Genomic DNA, 16,864 nt, shown 5'->3' on the forward strand with positions numbered 1-16,864 from the left:
ATAATTCTGGTGACATTAAGAATTGAATGATATCTATCACCAGGTTTATTGTTTAAATCCCTCACCTGATTAAGTGATTTTCTAAGTCCTGCCAAGTTAAGGTAGTTGATTTTGTATTGCCACTTGTTTCTACTTCCCCTTTGATGTTTATTTGATTTTTTTTTGGGACAAGGGCGTAGCCAGACAACAGATGTTGAGTGGTCCTGGGCAAAAAGTGGGTGGGCACCAAATGTTCTCCCCACCCCCCACCCCCACCACCAAAAAAATATCTCACCTCGCGGGAAAATGCTTCTTTCCACCTTGGCAGTCTGCAGCAGGCATGCGCTGAAAACTAAGCATGCACAGGTGTCGGTATCGTGGAGAGTAGCGCTTTCGTTACCATCAGGGGGAAGTCTTCAGCCGGCAGAACTTGGGATCCCCACCAACTACCGCTAAACGTGTGCTACTGTTGGGTGGGCCTGAGCCCTAAGTGGATGGTCCCTGGCCCACCCAGGTCCACCTATGGCTACGCCACTGTTTTGGGAAACTAATTTTTGGGGGAGTTCCCCCCCCCCTTTTTCCTTTTTCATCGAAACCCAAATATTTGCAAAATTCCATCCTACCAATCCCAGAGACAGCAGTGGCTTTCCCTTAAAGACAGCATGAACCTGTGATTGCATCTGGAGCAAGGGGTGAGCAGAAGGCCCCAGTGACATTGGAAGGAGCAATGGGACTTAAACCCAGTACCTGCAGTTACCAGGCCAATGCCTTATCCATTATACTACCCTTCTGCTTCAAACTGCCGGTACCCTGACCCTGGCTTTCTGTAGCTTGTGTGCTCATTGATTATAGCATCCTTTTTTCTTTTTTTGTGGTAATTTTGAAGTAGATGCTGGCTCTACTGCAAAGCTTTCCACATGAGGGTAGGCTAACTTTTGCCCTGAACCAGTTCCTGCATCATTTGCTGACTAACTTGCACACCTACCCCCTTCCAGCATTGGAGGAGTAGCCTAGTGGTTAGTGCAGTGAACTTTGATCCTGGGGAACTGAGTTCAATTCCAACTGCAGCTCCTTGTGACTCTGGGCAAGTCATTTAACCCTCCATTACCCCTGGTACAAAATAAGTACCTGAATATATGTAAACCGCTTTGAATGTAGTTGCAAAAACCTCAGAAAGGCTCAAGTCCCATTTCCCTTTTTCAGAAGCTTATTTAAGCCCCCAACGTCCAAATGTTTTGTTGGAAATTCTACAATAAGTTGTTTTTGCACCCTAATGTTTAGTTTATTACAAAAACTTGATGATAACTCTATCTTCTTCAGTAAACACCATTTTCACAGTTAGTGTAAACTGACATCACGCTGATGTCACTTTTGCATAGTGCAAAAAGTAAGTAAGCAACGAGTGCTGGCAGTTAACTATGCAGAGTTTTGCTTGACCTTTACTTTGGTACCCATTAGTCAAATTTCTTAAATTTCACTGATAAACAAAAAAGTTAGTTGACAAAATCTAGGGGTCCCCTTATAATTCAGGATTTTTCTACTGCTCACACTCTAGAAACCAAAACAAATATGGGTGAATTAAACCGTGACATTTCTGCACAAAATTATAAGAACCCTAAATGTATCTGAAGATGAACTAACCAGATGATTTCTTTTATGTCACTTACTTTGATTGTGATACGTCCCCAAAAGCGTAATCTATCAGCTGGAACCCAGCTGCTGTTTTGAACTGAAAGCAGAATCTTATGAAGCAGGGTTAACAATAGATCAAAAGGAAAAACAAGAAAGGGAATCTCAAGCAACAAAATGTAATTGGAACAGGTTTAATATATTTATATATTCTTTCGTTTTGTCCTAGAAAATGTTAGTCTGTGACAATCTAATTTCTCTCTCGATTATTTTTATTGTCATTTTCATATGTTATATAGCAGTGATTATCAACCTTTTGCATCTCACGGCACACTTACAAGGTGCAATAATTGTCGAGGCACACCACTGGAATCTAACTCATTCCCACCCATCCCCACAAGTAATCTCCTCCATCCCCATCCATATCTGTAACCTTCAGAAGTAGTTATGTACATTAGAGCACCAATTTACCTGCTACTGGGAAACCGCCTAGAAGATAGGCGGAGAGACAGGCTGCACATAAAAGGAAGGGGGGAGATAGGCTACACATGAAGGGAAGGGAAAAGGGAGACAGGCTGAGAATAAAGGGAAGTGAAGAGGAGACAGACTGGATTGACCACTGTTGGAAACAGGATACTGGACTTGATGGACCTTGGGTCTGTCCCAGTATAGCAATGCTTATGTTCTTATGTAATGTCTCTTAATTGACATTATAGTTGACATGTAACCAGTAACCTTTTCACCTCTTAACATATTCTAAAACACCTTCACCCTTCAAATTCTTAAACATTTCCTCATGCAGTCACTCCAATAAAACATAGTGCATAAGAGTTCCCTCACAGTGGAACGTTCCAACTGCCAATTCATCATGTATAGCAATCGTATGTGGGAAAAACATGTCAGAAGTTTGTCAACTGGTCCAGCAATTTAGCACTTATGTAGCTGAAAATCAGATTTCTTCACACACTTTCAAGATACAAATGTTTTTTGTAATGATAAAACAGTGTACACTCAACCGTCAAAAATAACCAGGCACTAGCTAATAAGTCCATAAAAATCTGTTTGTCTTGCCACTTGGAAAATAAATGTTAGAAGTCAGGGCAGAGTCAGACTGAAATAATTAAAGAAAACTTTTGACTGCTAAGTAAGACCCTTGCTGATCTGCTTGTGATCCTTTCCTCTGATTGGATTTGTTTGTTTTCAGGGAAAGCAGACTGGAAAAAGAAAAATAAATATTTTTGGCAAAATTTCCGAAAAAACCAAAGAGGGATAATGAGACAGACATCAAAAGGTATTGTACTGCTTTCATGATACTAAGAAAGTAGGTCATAGAATTTATATCATGTAGGGTCAGATATATCAGTGGATTGTTTGCGTTCTGAATTAATAAATCAGTTCTCCATTTACTGTAATAACAAGCCCTACATTCTCCACCTGCTAACTAGAGGGATCAGTGAAACAGGTTGCATGAAACAGACCTCCAACTAGATCCAAGTAAAGTTGCAGAGGGGGGAAAATAGAGGCAGGACAGACTCTGGAAGGAGAGAGGGCCAAAAGCCCCGCTCAAACTACAGCTGAGAGTTGGGAGCAGAGGGGCATGAAAAACTAAGAGAACCAGCAAACAGAGCCAACAGGAAACGCCTACAGGAGTCATCTCCAGGAGAATGGAACAGAATCATTTGCAAGTGGGCTACCTTACAAACTTTTGAAATTGTCTGGGAGAGGAGATTGTTGCTCGTGTATAGAGAAGAAGGAAACTTGAATCTCTGGTCCTGGGCAATAAAGGTGCAATTCTGTAAAATAGGTGCTAACATTTTCGCACATGTTACACACATAAATGTTTAGAGTACTAGACCACGAGCATATATCTTTGCATAGATGATAACAGCAAAGAAGTGAGGCAAAAAAACTACGAGGACTTCCAAAGTTTTAAAGTATCTAAGACCTTTATTGTAGTTACAGATTCAACCCATCTAGGACCCGATACGGCCGTGTTTCAGCGTGTGAGCCTGTCTCAGGGGTCAGCAAACCTGTAAACGTATGTCGGTAAGAATACTGATTGCAAATGCCGATAGAATGCATCCTATGTTAAATTTATCTCAGTGCCCGTGTTGAACCAGTACTCCCATGTTGGGTCCTAGATGTGTTGAATCTATGACTACAATAAAGGACCTAGATACTTTAAAACTTTGGAAGTTCTCACCGTTTTTTTTGCCTCACTTCTTTGTTGTTTTGTCTATACATCCGTGAGGTTTTGGTCTTTCTCCTTCTTTTGTGTTTTTTCTGTGCATATATGCACATATGTCATTTGCGCCTAAGCACTGTTCTGTAAATACACGTCTGTCTTGCATAGTGTATATTAGCTAGGGGGCATATACGTGGGTCAGGATGGGCGAGGTGCACATATGCGCATGCACCTTATAGAATACTAGACAGTACATACGTATCTTTGGCATATAGACATCTGCAATTACACCAGGTCTATGTAAGTGCCTGTGCCTAAATTGTAGGCGTATATATACCCTGATAGGCTAGTATTCTGTAAAGGAAGGCAACATAGTAGATGACGACAGATAAAGACCTGTATGGTCCATCCAGTCTTCCCAATAAGCTATTCTGTAAAGGGAGGTCAGCCCAGAGCGTCCTGTGTACAGTAGCACTTAACGCTAATTTTTCCTGGCACCTCATTTTGAGTGCCGTTTACTGAATCTGGCCCATACCGGCTGCTACTGTATGGAATTATTTCTAAATTCATACTTTTTGCCTTAGCTTATTTGGGGCCCCGAGGAGGAAGAGGAAGCTGTGGACAAAACCAATATTTGCTTTTTGTTTTAATGGGGACTTACGGCTTGATTCATCAAGGTCTTTCTCATTAGCACACAATGGGGCAAAAGCTTTAGTGAATCATCCCCTTAGCTATGCTTCCCTTGTGTAACCTACGCTGTAGATTCAACTAAAATTGTCAAGAAAGGGGGCCCCCCAAAGTGCCAAATAATATCTCCTTATATTTCCATTGGTGCATTCAGTCCTTATGTGCAAATCTTCTGCTGAGGGGGGAAAAGTCCTATCCAAGGTCCAGGTGTAGGGTTAGCAGGTTTTAGGATGAAACAATTAATTATATTTGAAGACTGAAACTGTGTCCCAGCATACATTTACTGATGCAGTATAAGATGACGACATCGTCGCAAGCCATATTGTTCAGGTTTAGGTCAGTCCAGTAAGCTGAACTCCTAAGTCTTTGGGTCTGTGATCCCTGGAATTTATTTTGTCCCTGAGATCCAGTGTCCCTTCTGTGGTTCTCGGGTGGCTTATTAGGCTTTATAAGGATGGGAATCCTCAGTAGTTAAGGGGATCTTCCTATCGTACCTGGGTCCAGTGCAACTCCTTTAATTTTATTTTCTTATTCTCAGCTTTCTTCATCACCTCCAGTTTCTCTGCTGGGACACTCTCCTTTAGCAGTGATCCAGCTGGGCTGAACACATGCACATATCACTAACACCAAAAATCAGTGCAGAGGGTTCAAGCAAAGTACACCATGCCAAAATCACAAAACTTCTTTGTGCATCATTTGCTACCATAGTAGCAGTTTGGGCTGCAGAATTTATCTTGCCAATGCTATGTCTCGGCACTTCCCAAATATGCTTTAGAAAGGTATAAGTGGATCTATTCTATATGCACATAGAGCAGTGATTTCCTGCCATCTATACATTGGTTTGTTAGCGGATACCAAAAAGCACTGTTATTGCGTGAGAAGGAATGACAGATTGCTGCTTTATTTTTCTGGTCATCTCTGAGATCACACAACCAAAAATGCAGTCTCTCCCTGAAGCACTGAATTACCTAGCCCTAGACTCACATGTACATACACCACAGAGTAAAAGAATATGAGAGAGGGCCCGAGATTGTTTACATGTAAGAAGCTTCTTCAAGGAGCAATGTTAACAGAGGAGACTGCCACAATTTTGTGTCTTATGCCTCTGGCATCTACACTAAATTCCATTCATAGTAATAATAGTATTTCTGTACCAAAACATATCATTACTTCCAAACAGCCGATTGCTGCAAATTAAAACAGCATATTATCAGGCTCTGAAAGATAATGGTGAATTAAGACCTGTGTTTTATGGGAAATTGTCTTTCCTATTTCATTATTTTGATTTGATTCCCTGCCTCATATTTTTCCCAGCTGTGTTCTGCTGACTTGCCTCAACAAATTGGAAACATATAAGCATTCGGTTAACTAAGGCAGGAAAGTGGTCGCTATCCCCTGTGACTTGTGCACTTTCTCTCCTCCTGAACAGGGGAGGATGTTGGCTATGTGGCCAGCGAGATCACAATGAGCGATGAAGAACGGATCCAGCTGATGATGATGGTCAAGGAGAAGATGATAACCATAGAAGAGGCACTTGCTAGGGTAGGAAGCCTCTGGCTGTGTTTGCTTCCGTTCATGCAGTGTCGTGAGGGGCAAATTAGTTTGTTAACTTCTCTGTTGACTTTCAGTGACTGTGCTGTGCGGTTGCAAGAAAAGATCAAAGGAGAAAACTGATGGTTTGTATCTTTTGCTGAACATCTGTCTTGAGTATCTTGTCATTATGAATCACACTAGCTTACCCAGGCTGAGCGTAAGTTTCCTTTGTACTCCTGACACACTGATTTATAATCTTGTTCCAAAAGGAATATTGATTGCTATGTTAGACTACTTGGATATGTGGATATAAGGATCATCAAACAAGTTGTAGGTTTAGTGTACTAACTTAATTTATTATTGACATTTCATTAAGAGTTATCCTCTCCCTTCATCAGGTCATTGAAGAAGCAGTTTCAAAAGGGAATTTTATTTTGACTTTATGATAGTTCTCTCTCTCTCTCTCTCTCTCTTACATATATGATTCATAAAATTTTTATTATTGTTGATGAGATGTGGTGGACTGAGGAGGGAACATTGGTGGTTTGGAAAGAGAGAGCGTGCAGTACCTACTTGTCTGGGAAATATCAGAGTCCTTAAGCTTCCTGCTGAGATTCCCTCACCCCAGGAGTGCACAAGCAAATTTTTGGTCTGTAGAGGAATGGCTTGACTTCACTCTCAGGGATCACCTTTTCTTCCCCTGTTATCTGAAGAAGAAATCTAATGTGAGGGGCTGGGGATGTCAGTTATATGCAGGGCTTTTTTTGAGGGGGTACTTGGGGATACTGAGTACCGGCACCTTTTCCACAGTCTGCTAAAATTGACCCATGGAACCCTTGTTTTAGTGATAGACCTCAGGGTCCACACACCAATTCTGTCTCGTCATAGATTCTGTGACTGGTTGCATGGGGTTTGGCTATTATGGGGTGGGTACCTCAGTGATCACCCCACTCTTGAAGAGTGGCCTAGCATTTGAGTACCTGCACCTTTTTTGCTAGAAAAAAACACACTGGTTATATGAATAAAGTATCTTGTCTTTGTTTGCAGACAAACCTTGTGCATGCAGGCATGGTTGAAAGACACAACCATGCAGCATGTGCAATGTTGTGGTTAGCTATTTACTGTTGCCCCCTAGAGGATTCAAGAAACATCACATGGGCTCTTTTTCCTAAAGGATATTACATTTTCAGAAGTTTTTCAGTTTAAATGTTTTGTTCACTTTTTTTTTTTAGTAGTAACTACAGATAGCCTACAAATTATTGTAGATATGTTCTGATTACATGTTGAGCTCATGTTGCCAATACTTTCTGTTTTGTTTTTTTACTTTATTATATTTTCTTTCTTTCAAATTTTCTACCTAATTACTGAGTCTAAAAAGAAAAAAACAAGAACAATGTTAAGGGAGGTGTTTCAATCATAATAAAGGAGAGGCGGGTCCCTTTTCTGGCTATGAACTGCAAACTACGAAACGACCTCCTAGAGTCTTCTTTAAAATTATAAACAGTTATGGAACAAACTATGTATTTTCATGAGACTTTATTTATCTCAGTGGAGGAGCTTATGAGACTGAGAGCTGACCTCAACATTTTGCTGTCAGTCCAATTATAATATATCTCAGTTGAGGGAATGTTACATCATTTCTACCCCAGTGCTAATATGGTTAACAAAGCATGGTAAGATTTATCTTTTCATAGTAAAAAGCTTTAGTGTTTCGGGAAGACGCAATCTCATTTATTTCATTGCCAGCTGATTTGGCTGTGGGTCTAAGGCTATAAAAATTCATACTTTATTTCTTACCCCATTTTGTAATGTTGTGGTGAGCTCTGGAGCACAAAGGAGAATGATATATAGGAATAAATTTATTTATTTATTTGCTACATTTGTACCCCACATTTTCCCACCTATTTGCAGACTCAATGTGGCTTACATTATATTGCAAAAGATATAGTTATGAACAGAGTAAGAGGTTTGTTCTAAATTAACATATTACTATGTGAGAATTAAGGAAGATATGTCTGTGGAATAATTTACATAACACATAATGAAAAAGAAAACAAATATGATAATATGGCTAATATAATCAGTTTAGAGGGATTAGTAGGTGGTTGGTTTAGATATAGAATAATCAAGTTCTAAGGAGGATTCTTATTGTAAGCTTTTTCAAACAAGTGTGTTTTCAGTAATTTCCTGAAGTTTGTTAAGTTACGTGTTATTTTTATAGTGTTTGGTAGTTTGTTCCATGCTTTTGTGCAGAGGTATGTGAAGGTAGATGCATGTATTGATTTGTATTTGAGTCCTCTACAATTAGGGTAGTGGAGGTTCAGGAAGGTACGTGACGAACTGTTGATGTTTCGTGCCGGTAAGTCAATTAGGTCTAAATAAATTGTTGAGGGAGGAGGAGTAGCATCACAAGGGTGGGGGACATGGCTGATGGTAGAAGTACTGCCAGAGGGGTGGAAGTATTAAGTATCATAGGCGAGAGAGGCAGTTAGGCAATGGAGGTGTCACTGTTTAGACAGAATTCAGGAATGTGGAGGTGCCACAAGGGGAGTGAAACAGAGGGGGTGTGGTGCAGGATGGATGGGACTCGTGTGCATCAGCAGAGGCTGGGAGACCTTGGAAAGGGGGTGGGAAGAAGTACGTAAGTATTGCCATACTGGGAAAGACCAAAGGTCCGTCAAGCCCAGCATCCTGTTTCCAACAGTGGCCAATCCGGGTCACAAATACCTGGCAAGATCCCAAAAGAAGAGCAAGAGATTGTGAGGCTTGGAGGTTTCAGTGAAGGTGTTCTTGAAAGGGCAAGAATGGGAGCAGGAAACATCTTCAGGGAGGCTGGGCCCAAAGACATTGGAGGTGGAGAGGCTAGGAAATGGGAGGAAAACGGAGAGCAGGGTGTGGGACTGGGAAGTATCACTGAGGAGTGGGAGGAGTTCAGAGGCGTTGAATAGATTGAGCTAGGAGGCATCAGAGACATAGGCGGAAAGAAGAATAGTACTTGGATGGCTTATCAGGTGGTGGGATAGAGTAGAGGCATGACTGGGGTAGTGACTGCCTAAGTTGGAAGATATCAGTAGAGGAGAGCGGTAAGGGAAAAACTGGGAGAAATGCACAAGGGAAAGGATAGGACTGGTGAATGTCTGTAGCAGTGATGTAGCCATGGGGGGGGGGGGGCTTGGGAGCCTGGGGCCCCCACTTTTGGCTCAGGCCCCTCTACAACTGCAGTACCCTTTGATTGGCTGGTGGGGATGGCCAAATCACTCCAGCTAATTTATTTATTTTATTGCATTTGTATCCCACTTATCCCACCTCTTTGCAGGCTCAAAGTGGCTTATAATACATCATGAGTAGCGGAGGAATGTTAATAGATAAACATTTGATATTGCAGGATCTTGGTCAGCATGATGATAGTGAAACAAACATAATAAACGAAATCATAGTGTACAAGCAGATATTATGAAACAAGTTCTGAATATAGATATGCGAGTTGTGCGTATTCACAATTGTTGATCTTTGTGGTACGCTTTATTAAAGAGATGTGTCTTCAATAGTATGCGGAAGTTCGTTCTTTCGAATGTCGATTTCAATCTGCGTGGCAGTGCGTTCCATAACTGTGTGCTCAGGTAGGTAAAGTTTGATGCATGCATTATTTTGTATTTCATTCCTTTGCAGCTGGGGAAGTGCAGATCAAGGAATGTGCGGGATAATCTTTTGGCATTCTTAGGTGGTAGGTCTATCAGGTCTGACATGTAAGCTGGTGCATCTCCATGGATAATTTTATGAACTAGTGAGCATATTTTGAACGTGATGTGTTCCTTGATTGGGAGCCAGTGTAGTTTTTCTCGTAGGGGCTTGGCGCTTTCAAATTTTGGTTTGCCAAATATGAGTCTGGCTGCAGTGTTCTGGGCTGTCTGGAGTTTCTTGATTATTTGTTCTTTGCAGCCGGCATATAGTGCGTTGCAATAGTCTAGATGACTGAGCACCGTTGATTGTACCAGGTTGCGGAAAACACTCCTTGGGAAGAAAGGTCTTATTCTTTTTAATTTCCACATAGAGTGGAACATCTTCTTGGTTATGTTTTTTGCGTGGTTGCCGGAACTGCCTTAGCACTGTCTCTGCAGGGAAGAAGTTGACAACCTCCCTTCTTCCCACTGACATCAGCATGCCTCACATCTGCTCAGTTTGCGCATGAACTGAACATTATTTATTTAGATTTTGCTCACACCTTTTTCAGTAGTAGCTCAAGGTAAGTTACATTCAGGTACACTGGATATTTCTCTGTCCCAGGAGGGCTCACAATCTAAGCTTGTACCTGAAGCAATGGAGGGTTAAGTGACTTGCCCTAGATCACAAGGAGCAGCAGTGGGATTTGAACCGACCACCTCTGGATTGCAAGACCAGTGCTCTAACCACTAAGCCACTCCTCCACACGATGAGTGCCGATGTTAGTGGCAGGAAGGGAGACTGTCAACTTCTTCCTCCTTGCAGAGATAGCGCTGAGGCAGTTCTGGCCATGAATCTCATCAACTGGCAGGGATTGGGCATCCCCATTACCAAAGGGAAGAAATGATGTGGCAGTCGTGGCTGGGGGGGAGGGGAAGAAATGCATTGCATCCCCAGTCCACTCCTCCCAAGAAATCCAGTGCTGACTACACCCCTGGTCTGTAGTGAGGGGAGGCTTGGAAAGGCAAGGTATGGGCTATAAGCTATTTACCAGGGGAGGGAAGAAACAGGATTGGAAGATACATGAGTGTGGTAGAGACAGGGCTAAGAGATGTCACTAGGGAAGGGATAGGGCCCAAGAGATTTTACTGAGGAGATAAGAGAAGAAGGAGGGATCAAGGAGACATTAACGATATGTAGGTGGAAAGGGTGAAGGGCCCGGTGATATGTACAGGTAGTGCAGTGGGGGGCGTTCAGCTGTGATAGTAGACATAGGGGATGTGAGAGAAGTTTGACAGTGTGAATGAGTCTGAGAAATGTGGTGGCTTGGAGGTGTGAGTACCTAGGAGGGGTTGGTTATGGACTTAGCAGGGCTGGAGGTTGGAAAGATGAGTTCAGTGATGTGAGAATAGGTGGTAGATTGAAGGGGGCTCAGTCAGGCCAAGATCTAGGAACAGACAACATGGACAGCTGCCTAGGACACCAGTTTTTGAAAACACCAAATATCCAGATTGAAGAGAAGCTTTTTTTGAAGGTGTCCCTCCATAGCAGTCCATCCAGCCCTCTCCCATCCCATCTGCAGTCATATTTATTTATTTGTTTTATTCTATTGCGTTTGTATCCCACATTTTCCCACCTTTTTGCAGGCTCAATGTGGTTTACAATACATCTTGAAAAATGGAAGACATTAGGAAATAGACATTTAGTGTTACAGAGGAATCTGGGCAATATGATAATGAAAAGCAAGATAGTAGTATAACAAGCAATATGATTATGATAAACAAGATAATAGCATGACAAGCAGATATTATAAGACAGTTTCGAATATATGTGGAGGAATTGTGTGTGTTACATTGGTTGATCTTTGTGGTCTATAGGTGCCAGCATCTTAAGTCCAACTCTTGATTGAGCATGAGTAGGTAGAGCAGTGGGAAAGAGCTCAGTAGCATGAGTTGCAAGATTACAGAAGACCAGTGTAGGCAGGAGTTGGGAGGAACTAGAATGGGGGAATCCGGAGGAAGCATGCACAGGATCCCTCCTCTACTACTGGCTACCTATAGCTGTTGCTGTCAGTCAGCATGTTCATTAGACACTGACCAAATTTTGGGTTTGATTTCAGATTCGGCATCAAAACCAGCTCAAAATCTGACTTTGGACTTCGGATTTTGGCTGAAAATGCCAGTGCATTTGCAACTGAAACGAAAACTCTCCACCCCACACCCCTCTATCCTGCCCGGCCATCCATAGGCCCTCCCAGGGCCTACCTTAAGAAACTCTGGTGGTCTAGTGGCCTCTTTGGGGGCAGGAACAAACTCTATGTGCTCCTGTCCGGTGCCACTGCTCAGTAGAAATTACTGCCTTAGAATATCCTGGCAGCCATTCTGAGATTAGAACCAGCATGGGCAGGTAGACCCAGGAAGGGGCCGCCAGTAAGGCGGGGGCTGCTACTGGTGTGGGGACTCAGAAGGGGAGCTGTCGCTAGGGGAAGCTTTATTTTTTGGGCGGGAGGGAGTGGAGGCTGTTGTGTGACAGTTTAGGTTTCTGCCAAAACTGACCAGCCAGTTTTGGTCACAAATTCGATTCTATTTGGGCTCTAAAGCTCATTGCTTGTTTTGCTGACAGACGAGTAAACACAGGCAGCTCTATGTAAGGGTTTAAAGCTATTTCTTCATAACCTTAAAAAGAGCAAACAACAATAATCCTTCTTTTCAAAACATTATATTTCCCATCACACTAGCACAAATGATGTCCCTTTGAATATGAAATTCAGTAATTCAAGCATGAGACTATTTCACAGAAATATTCTGTGATGAAACAAACTGATTGGTCATGAGATATAGTTTGATTTGGTGTCCTTCCTGTCCTGAGTTTGTCCAATCCTCTTTTAATCTTAGCTCAAGGAATATGAAGCCCAGCACAGGCCATCAGATACCCCAGAAACTGCAGACTGGACTGATACCTCCTATCCATCATTTGACGGGTCATCTAACTGTAACGTAAGTGCCTTTCTTTCTGTAGGGGTGATTGAAAATCTCCACCTCAGTTTATAAGATTATCAGTTTGAAAAGATTGATCTCTGTCAAAATGTTGTTCCACAATTTAGTGTATTTATATCTTATTTTCTGTAGACTGTGTAACTCACAAAAGAACAGCTATGTCCATTTGGAATCAGAGAAGCGACAGGCTTTACTTTAATGATTAAAGTAACTGCATAGCAGAGTTTAAAGCAAACACGTTTCTAGACTCTGAATGAATCGTTGCTGCCTAGTCCTTTGTAGATAGATGTAGCATTTCATCTTAGCAATCTGTAATTTTTTTCTGGAAAAATGAAAAGAAAAAAAAACAACTTGTGATGAGCAGGACAAATATATTGGTTTGTAGCAGAAGCTGCAAGAGAAGCAGAGTAGAGGACATGTCTGTTCTCACTTTCGTGTTTGTGGATATGGCTTATGTTTCGTGGTACAGCTCATGTGCTGGAAAATCAGGGGCTGGGTTGGTTTCTTTGGTTTAGTGTGTTGTAGTATTTTAATACCACAGTCATACAGGAACATTTAGCAACTTGTATGATATAGTACATTTTAGGATGCCTCCTGTTCAAAACAGATATTTCCATGATGCAGTAGAGAAGGGATACGACGTTCACTTTCAGTGACAGGGGAAATTTTCCTTCATTGTGCTTCATCTGTTGAGCCTTGCTTTGGCTCCTAGGCTGGTATGTACAGCTGAAAAAGATGTGAGCCAAATCTAAGTAAATAAAATATTATCCCAATCACAGTCTGGCCTAAGCTCTTTCAAGCTGAACATGAAGTGTGAGACTCAAAGCTTGAGGCACCATTAATGACCATTTGTGGCGGTCTAAGCTTTTCTCTCATCTTTTTTATCCCACACACATCCTTCTCCTTTGTGTTAGACTAAAATGTTCCACTGACATATGATAATGGGTTTTTAGAGAATCTTAAAACCCCGATACAGCCCATCTTGTAAAATCTGAGGCCTACTCCAGCCACAGTGTGGCAAAACTTGAGTTCAAACTCCTATTTCATGGTTAAATTTCAGGTGTTCTCCACCCCATTCCCCCACACACCCCTTTGAGGCTGCAAGCACTTCTCAACACCCCTTACCGAAACCCCTATTTTGTTGTTTTGACCAATATGCTAAAATTCTGAGCAAGTGGATTTTCCAGGGAGAAGAATAAAGTCAAGTGAGTAGATCTGTCTTTCCAGCTCTTAGGAGGGAATTCATCAAGGTGCAGTAAAAGATCACATTTTACTGCCCCTTGATTCACCGCTGGATTCAGCAACTTGTGGAATCTCAGTACCACAGGTTACTGAATCTCATTTTAAAAGAATAATGCTGCTTGTGAGCCAGCTTACAAGCAACGTTATTCTGGCAACCCAGGAAAGGTAGTCGCACGAGACTACCACTAGGGGTGCCATTTTGCGAAAAGTGCCAGACCGAGCAGGACCACCAATAAAGGTAACCCCGTTAGGGGTCTTTCATATGTAGGGGGTGGGGAGTGGGTGCAGGTATCTTGTGGTGGCTGCAAGGATGGATGAGTAAGTCCTGATATTTTGGGGGGGGGGGGGGGGGGGGGGGGGCTTCAGCTAGGAATTGTGCTCTGCAGACCCAATGCTCCCATGCGCTGAAATAACTCCAGCAAAAGACTGAGTAAATTCCTGTAAGCCATATTGGGCCTGCCCTTGGGTGGGAAAATGTGGAATATAAACGCTATAAATAAATAAATCTGTAACACCTTTAGAAAAATTTTAGATAGTCCAATTAGCAAGCTGTTATAGTAGTCAAAACAGGGAATAATTATATTTTGAATTATCAGTCTCAAACTTGACAAAGAAGATCTCTTAATCTTCGAAATTGCAACTTAGAAAAAAATGAGATAAATCATTTTTTGAACTTGAAATGTCATAGTCAGAATAGAATCCAAAATAATGCCCAAATCTCGGATTTTACTAGCTACTGGGATAGACACATTGATGCTCATTTTCAAAGCAGATGGACGTCTCAAAATGCCTAAAACACTGTCCATCTGCTAAAAACATCCAAATCCAGAATTTGGAAAGTCAAAATTTGGATGTTTCACACTGCAGTTTGCCCAAGTAGCAAGGGGACTTGCTTTGGGCAGGACCAGAGAGGGAAAAGTAGGATGTCAAACAGCAGTTTTCAAATAGGGAGAAACGTCCATGTCTAAAAAGGATGTTCTTATCTAGACCTGTTTCAGTCATGTCCAAGTTACAAAAAGCTGCTCTGATTGAGAAGCTGACCACTGGAGGGCATTAAGGTATGACCCCCTCATAAATCCTCTAGTGATTTGCTGTCGCCCTCCCTCTCCCCTGAAAGTGAAATTGGAAAGGAAAACCAGGCTGTATGTCAGTTGTAGGCATTATGGGCATTCTGAACAAAGGAGCAAGCAGGTCAGAGTAGCAGTCTAGTGCAGTGGCATAGCTACGGGGGGGGGGCACGGGGGACTGGGCCCCCTCAAACTGACTCCGGGACCCCTAGTTTGGCTGGCGGGGGGGGAGCAGGAACAGCGGAAGCGGTATCTTCTAGCAGTGGCAGGGAGGCAGATGCTGCAGCGGGAGGGCGGCAGCAGGGAGGCGGACCAAAATGTTCCCGCCCACCTTTGCCTCTGGCCCCCCTCCCGTCAAAGCCCACGCCCCTGGTCTACTGGTAGTGTAGTGGACTGTAAACCAAGGAGCCCAGGCTCAAATCCCACTGTAACTGTATTAATTTTTTTTCCTGGGACTCCCTCCAGGAACAGAAAAATAGACATTTTTCTATTCCTAGAGGGATCATATTTACAAAACAAAACAAAAAAAGCTACAGTGGGATTTGAACCTGTGTCCCTTGGTTTATAGTCTACTTCTCTAACCACTACTCCTCTATTCTATAAGGATGTCTGTGTGGCTGTTTTCATAGGAATACTGCCGGACAGATATTCCTGTGCCTTGATTTCTCCCGTTTATAATTTAAACATTTCAGTTTGTAAAATGGTTGTTCAGGATGGACATTTCCAGCTTAAGGACATTATTCTCACGTATTTTCAAACAAGAAATCTGGATGTTTTTCCTGTTCAAAAATTGCTGTGCAATGGACGTTCTGAGCAGGATATCCCAATTCTGACTTGAATGTTCTTTTAAAAATGCCCCTCATTGTCAATAGAGAAGTTTGCAGGGATATCATTAGAAGGGAAAATCAATGATATTAAAATCTGGGTTTTAGATACGTTCAGTTTCAAATGATTTCCTTTCATCCGCTGATTGACAAATTGCAAGCAACGAAGTAACATGTTAAGAGAATCCTCTGACTTATCAATATATAGAAAAAACTGAATGTCTTCAGCATAAAGTCTAAATTGCAAATTTAAGCAGTTAAGGAAGTGGCATATGGTAACTAAAAGATATTTAATAGTATTGCTGATAAAGAAGATCCTTGTGGTACCCCAGCTGGACAATCCATTTCCAAAGGTTCTACAGAATCTTTCACTGCACAAAATTTTCTCCCTGCTAATAATTAGCAAAACCAGTTTTACACTGAGCTATTCAGGCCAATAGACTGTAAATGATTGATTAATACTCTCTGATCTGTAGTGTCAATGGCAGACGAAATATCTAAAGTGACTAAGAAAAGATGTTTTCATTTGTCAAAACCTGCTCTAACTAAATCCAAAATAGAAATGAACAATGTTTCTGTGTCATGTTGTGTCCAAAAAACAAATTGATTAATATCCAAGCTGTTATGCAGATCAAGAAATTCCAGTAGTTGCTCATAAACTATGTTTTTCAATTATCTTTGAAAGAAACGGTAATGAAGAGAAAGGTCAATAGCTTTTGACCAAGGTAGAGTCTAAAGAATGATTTTTAATTAATGAATTAACCACAGCTTTCTTCAGTAAATCTGGCATCTTCCCTTCAATAAATGATTTATTAATGATGCAAGTAAGAAAATCAGTTGTCAGTTCTTTTCAAGCTTTCACAATTAAGGGATGACATGGGTTCGATGGGCAATATGAATTTTTGACCCCAGAAAGGACTTGCTTCACTTGTTTTAGTGTAATCAGTTGAAATTTTGTCAATAAATTGTCTTCCGACAGAGGATAAGTAATTTCAACTGGTAATTTTTCCATATCAAATTGACTATTTTTGATACTTTAGAAGCAATTCCCAAAACAAAATC

The 16,864-nt window shown here is 41.6% G+C and overlaps 1 protein-coding gene across 3 annotated transcripts in view; it reads left to right on the forward strand.

Annotated features, from left to right (window-relative positions):
- The window catches only part of SASH1 (SAM and SH3 domain containing 1), a 568,634-nt gene that overhangs the window by 373,439 nt on the left and 178,331 nt on the right, over positions 1-16,864 (forward strand). For all 3 annotated transcript variants that reach the window (XM_030198038.1, XM_030198036.1, XM_030198037.1), the window contains 3 exons: positions 2,813-2,899; positions 5,910-6,022; positions 12,568-12,669. In XM_030198038.1, the coding sequence (XP_030053898.1) occupies positions 2,813-2,899; positions 5,910-6,022; positions 12,568-12,669 (302 nt within the window). The remainder of the gene's footprint in view (positions 1-2,812; positions 2,900-5,909; positions 6,023-12,567; positions 12,670-16,864) is intronic.

This window comes from Microcaecilia unicolor, chromosome 3, assembly GCF_901765095.1.
Source record: "Microcaecilia unicolor chromosome 3, aMicUni1.1, whole genome shotgun sequence".
NCBI classification, from domain to species: domain Eukaryota; kingdom Metazoa; phylum Chordata; class Amphibia; order Gymnophiona; family Siphonopidae; genus Microcaecilia; species Microcaecilia unicolor.